Source organism: Pygocentrus nattereri, chromosome 17 (genome assembly GCF_015220715.1).
Source record: "Pygocentrus nattereri isolate fPygNat1 chromosome 17, fPygNat1.pri, whole genome shotgun sequence".
In the NCBI taxonomy this organism is placed as follows: Eukaryota; Metazoa; Chordata; class Actinopteri; order Characiformes; family Serrasalmidae; genus Pygocentrus; species Pygocentrus nattereri.
In genome coordinates, this window is record NC_051227.1 from 16,775,158 (window position 1) to 16,781,157 (window position 6,000).

Below are 6,000 nucleotides of genomic sequence, written 5' to 3' on the forward strand. Positions count from 1 at the left end.
GAGAGAGAGAGAGAGAGAGAGAGAGAGAGAGAGAGAGAGAGAGAAAAAAAGAGAAAAAGAGAAAGAGGGTGAGGGAGATAAGTGAGAGACAAGGGAGAGAGAGATAAGTGAGAGAGAGATATAAGTTAGGGAGATAAGTGAGAGAGAGGGAGAGAGATATAAATGAGAGAGGGGGATGAATATTGGGAGGATGTTTGTCAGCTAAGGCAGCCGCAGCCAAATGTATCTGACATTAATGGTTACCTGAGGAACAAAGCAAGCCAGCAAAACACAGTTACAGGAAACATTAAAGAAACCAGTGGCTCGACTTCCATTCATCCTCTCCATCTGCTCCGTCTGCTCTGTCTGCTCCATCTGCTCCGTCTGCGGGATGAAGACAGCGAGCGCTGCGATGGTGAGAAATGTCAATCAATAGAACTTTTCCTGACCGCCTGACCATGATTAATTTGATCTCGGCCTTGAGGACAGAGCAAGAGAGAGGGCATAAGGGGGAAGGAGAAGAGAAAGAGATAGAGACAGGCGCAAGATCAAGAAATAGACAAAGAAAGAGGAAAGGAGAAAGAGAAGGAGCAGAGGAGTAGGAAGGAGATGGAGCGAGGTGGGGAGAGAGTGGGTGTTTGTCATATTTGATGAAGGCTTAAGGTCAGGTGAGTAGACACTGCCTCCGATTGGCTGACCTTTATTTCAGAGCTTCGTTATTAATTTCTGTAGAGAAATTCTATTCGGAGCCCCTCAGTTATTTTAATTGGGAAAATGGGTGTTGATGAAGAGGAAACACTGTTCTAGACACACCATCGGCTAAACAAATATTACAAACAAATAAAGTGGCTGTGCCTCGGCCACGTAATTGCTTACCCTTCCTCCTGCTGTTGCCTGGAACTTTAACTTCAGATGCTCAACATGATCTCAGAGTTTAAGACCATCTGTATTCAAGCGGGTGCTAAATATAACAGCACAGTGCTAAATCAGAGCAAAGCTGTCAGCTCAGAAATGTTACAGGTTCACGTTCTGATCTGAGTGTAACTCTATGATGAGGTGAGCCACTTTATTTTTCCACTAAATGATTCCTTATGTTGCAGGTGGCCCTTGAGATGGGTCATGGTGAGTATGGACTGACCTCCAGCTCTCTGGAAGGTGATGGCATCCAGGCATACTTCATTGGCATTGGTGAGGTTCCTTCATTCCTTCTCCTTCCCCTCTTTTCCTTCAGGTACTTTGTAGGGTTCAGTATTGTGCACAGTTCCTTCATTGACCTTTTTAGAAGTCTCGAATTCTTCATTTCATTGTGCTTACTGTTGAATAATATGTATGTGATTACGTAGTTATTACATAGTTATTTACATTTGCGTTCGGTTTACATTCATCAACATATGTGACTTTTTTTGCTGTTGTTGTTATGTCAGGTTTTTTTTTTCTTTCAGCACTGTAGGCAATAACTTCAAATGTATATAATCAAAATCAAATCATAAAGGTTTATTGGTTATGTTCTTTAATACTCTGTAAAATGTCCACCAGACCATGAAAAACTAAAACGTCAACACGGCACAAGGGTTAAGGTACACAGGCAAATTCTAATGACCTGTTTTCACCTCAGCTAGCATCAGTCGTTAATATAACTAAAGTAACTTATTTCACCTTGTAATGTTTCAGCTGGAAAACAACGCGTTTGTAAAGAGTTAGTTAGCTGACAAATGTGATTACTTCACCAATTAATGCTGCCATGTTTATTCCATTAAATCTGTGCAATTAGAAGCAGAAAAGGAACTTAAGCTTGATGTCTATCAGTGCTCTCACTGGAACTTACTCTGTGTAATATTGCTGCACTTTGTAGTACCAGCTACGGGGCACAGTGCCTCTCAACCAGCATGCAGTAGCTTTTAGTAAGTGTAGGGGTGAACAGTGTGAAGTTATTGTATTATTTTATATATTTTTCACAGAAAATGAGCAAAGGCCAAGAAATCTGAGGTTGAAATAATAATAAACCATTTTTTATTCTGGTAAACATTGAAAATGGGTCCCACAGACCCCAACACCACACATGGATTAAAGGTTGTAAATTTCAAGCCACGTCACCTACTGTCAGTTTCTGAGGAATTGTTCAAATTTTTGGATTTCTGGAAAAGGCCTGAAACATATGTCAGGCAAGGATGGGAACACAGACGCTTCAAGCTATACAGACGGGGTTTCATGCATACTTGCATTCAAAAGCGCGAGCTGCATTCTGAGCGTCACAGCAAGGGGCTCTAAAATGACAGCTAAGCCTGACCAAGTGGTCTCGCACCGCCAGCATGCTTTCTCAACTGCCATAGCAGTCAAGCAGTTGAGCCTCACACAAAGATGGAGTGAGAAGAGAAGAGGTAAAGCAGCTCGCTCTCCTCTATTGTCTGTATTTAGCTGTTGAGGCTGTTGGAATAACAGTAGATCTCTCTCTGATCTTCAGCAATGAGTGTTTTAACCTCCACAGCAATGTAAGAGTGAGTTTGTACAGAAGGACTGAGCGTTTGCAGTGCATTGACTGAGAACTGTCATTTGCGTTTGAATCCGTGTGTGAAATATGTTTCGGGCCTAAGAGTGAACTTGTCGTCATTGTTGTAGTAATAAATAAAGTAATGAATGAATAAACTGGCCATGAACACAGCGTTTAATATGTTTTAATGTTCAGTTCCTTCCTCCAAATTATAGTTCATTAACAAGCAGCTTGTTGCTACATCAGAGTAATGCGCTCCACCCACTCGCTGCTCAGCCGGCAGTTCGTTCTCCAGCTCCTTACACAAAATTCCCAAACTGTCGTCACCACTGAGCAGCTTTTCTGTTTTTTATTGGGTCAGTTTTATGGCTCAGTCTGATTTGGTCGGATTCTGAAGATCAGACGACACATTTGTTGAATGGTATTGGGTTCATTTCAGGCTGATTCCAGGTTGTTTAGCTGTTCTTCTGTCACAGCTTCCGACTGAAAAGCTGCTCAGTGGTGACGACAGTTTGGGAAGTCTGACCAAATCGGCTGTCGGTCAAATGTGATCTTAAGTGTCTTTTCTGTTTGTGCACTAAGTAAGAAGTAAAAATAGCTTGAGCGTCTCCTACAGCTGTCAAAGTCGTTGCTTAGCAACATCATCTCAGCAGAGTGATACACTACTTGTAAAAAAAACGTGATGTTATGATGAAATAACAGTTAGAACACTTCTCAACCACTCAGCTTGCATGGCTGGAACAAACTGTTGTATAATAAAGAGATAACAAAATCATAACTGAACAGTTACTGATCAGCAACTTAAGTTAAGGCAGTTAAGCGCGTGTTTACACAGTTAAATCTCATTTTTCAAGTGTATTACCCTGTATATTTGAGTGTCTTGATTTGATTTGTTGCAGTAGTGATAGCAAATGAAAGCTGGAATTTAAACTGATGAGATTTTTTATTTCCACATCCCAAACCACATACTAGTACAATAAGTAGTGTATAAAAATAGCACGTATACCATTAGACATGCACTCATTAGTATTAGGTCATTCCTGGGAGGGTGCTTTTAGAGGTTCCATAACCACCACTGTGAACATTTCTGACTCAGTAAAGCGGAACTTAAAATTATTCAAACTTTCTGCATCATTAAATGGTTGAGATGTAAACAGAGTCATTTTGAGTGGTTTGGTGTGAAATGCTCCATCAGAGTTGGAGAACATACAGAGAACATATTTTTTTATCTATTCATGCCAAAGGAGCACATGCAGGGTGTTATAAGACAAAATAGCCCCTATACCACTGTTTAACCATCATCAGCATTACATATTTAGGCCCAATTCCATTTTACCCTTTGCCCCTACCACTTTGCCCTTAGCTCTCTGTTTTATGCGTTCACATCTCGGGGTAAACCTCTCCATGGATCACCACCTTGTCGTGGTGGAGGGGTTTGCATGCTTGAATGATCCTAGGAGCTATGTTGTCTGGAGCAAAAGCTCCTGGTATGGTCTCTGGTCCTAGGTGACAGGTCAGACAAAGTGTGATCCATAATAACCCCTATGAAAACACAAAAACAGCACTTGTATACCCTTCGCGGAACAGGGTTACCGGGGCCCCACCCTGGAGCCAGGCCTGGGGGAGGGGCTCGCCAGCGGGCGTCTGGTGGCCAGGCATTTACTCATGGTGCCCGGCCGCGCCCAGCCCGAAGGAGTTACATGAGTCCCCCCTCCCATCGACCCACCACCAATGGGAGGGGCAGTAGTAGGGGTTCGGTGCATTGTGGATCGGGCAGTGTCTGAAGGCATGGGCCTTGGCGTTCTGATCATCGGTTGCTGAAACTGGCTTGTGAAACTCGCTCACGTGGTCAATGACAGTGAGACCTGGAGGGGTGTGATTGGGAGGAATGGCCTCTCTGATCTGAACCCGAGTGGTGTTCAGTTTTTGGACTTCTGTGCAAACCACAGTTTGTCCATCACGAACACCATGTTTGAACAGAAGGATGTCCATAAGTGCACATGGCACCAGGACACCCTAGGCCGCAGTTCAATGATTGACTTTGTAGTCGTGTCATCGGACTTGCAGCCATGTGTTTTAGACACTCGGGTAAAGAGAGGAGCTGAGCTGTCAACTGATCACCACCTGGTGGTGAGTTGGATCAGGTGGTGGGGGAAGATGCCTGTCAGACCAGGCAAGCCCAAACGTATAGTGAGGGTTTGCTGGGAACGTCTGGCAGAAGAACCTGTTAGATTGATCTTCAACTCACACCTCCATCAGAACTTTGACCAGATATCGGGGGAGGTGAGGGACATTGACTCAGAATGGGCCATGTTCCGCTCCTCCATTGTTGAAGCGGCTGACTGTAGCTGTGGCCGTAAATTAGTTGATGCCTGTCGGGGTGGTAATCCTCTAACCCGGTGGTGGACACCCCAGGTGAGAGATGCCATCAAGCTGAAGAAGGAGTCCTACCGGGCATGGTTGGCCTGTGGGACACCAGAGGCAGCTGGCAGGTATCAACAGGCCAAGCGATCTGCGGCTTCAGTCGTCGCCAAGGCAAAAACCTGTGTATGGGAGGAGCTTGGTGAGGCCTTGGAAAGTAACTTTAAGTCGGCTCCGAAAAGATTCTGGCAAACCATCAGGCAACTCAGAAGGGGAAAGCAGTGTGCCACTAGCACTGCATATAGTGGAGATGGTGTGCTGCTGACTTCGACTGAAGACGTCATTGGGCGGTGGAAGCAATACTTTGAGGACCACCAACACGTTCTCCAGTGAGGAGGCTGAGTCTGGGGATGCGGGAATAGGCTTGTTCATTACTGAGGCCGAAGTCACTAAGGTAGTTAAGAAGCTCCTTGGTGGCAAGGCTCCAGGGGTGGATGAGATCCGCCCTGAGTTCCTCAAGGCTCTGGATGTTGTGGGGCTGTCTTGGCTGACACACCTTTTCAACATTGCGTGGACATCAGGGGCAGTGCCACTGGATTGGCAGACTGGGGTGGTGGTGCCTCTTTTTAAAAAAGGGGATCGGAGAGTATATTCCAACTACAGGGGAATCACACGCCTCAGCCTCCCTGGTAAGGTCTATGCAGGGAAGAGAGTCCGGCTTATAGTCGAACATCGGATCCAGGAGGAGCAGTGCGGGTTCCGCCCTGGTCGTGGAACACTGGACCAACTCTTCACCCTCTCCAGGATTCTGGAGGGTTCATGGGAGTTTGCCCAACCAGTCCACATGTGCTTTGTGGATCTGGAGAAAGCATTCGACTGTGTTCCCCGGGGTATTCTGTGGGAGGTGCTTCGGGAGTACGGGGTACATGGCTATTTGCTACGAGCCATTCAGGCCCTGTACAAACAAAGCTGGAGTTTGGTTCGCATAGCCAGCAGTAAGTCAGTCTCATTCCCAGTGAGAGTTGGACTCCGTCAGGGCTGCCCTTTGTCATCGATTCTATTCATAATTTTTATGGATAGAATTTCTAGGCGCAGTCAGGGGATGGAGGGTGTCCGGTTTGGTGATCTCAGGGTCACATTGCTGCGGCTTGCAGATGATGTGGTCCTATTGG

General features: G+C 45.5%; 1 protein-coding gene across 1 annotated transcript in view; it reads left to right on the forward strand.

The window, feature by feature from the left end:
* dpydb (dihydropyrimidine dehydrogenase b) overlaps window positions 1-6,000 on the forward strand; it is a 203,083-nt gene that overhangs the window by 23,859 nt on the left and 173,224 nt on the right. The window contains 1 exon segment of the mRNA XM_037546779.1: window positions 1,080-1,167. Within this exon segment, the coding sequence (XP_037402676.1) occupies window positions 1,080-1,167 (88 nt within the window).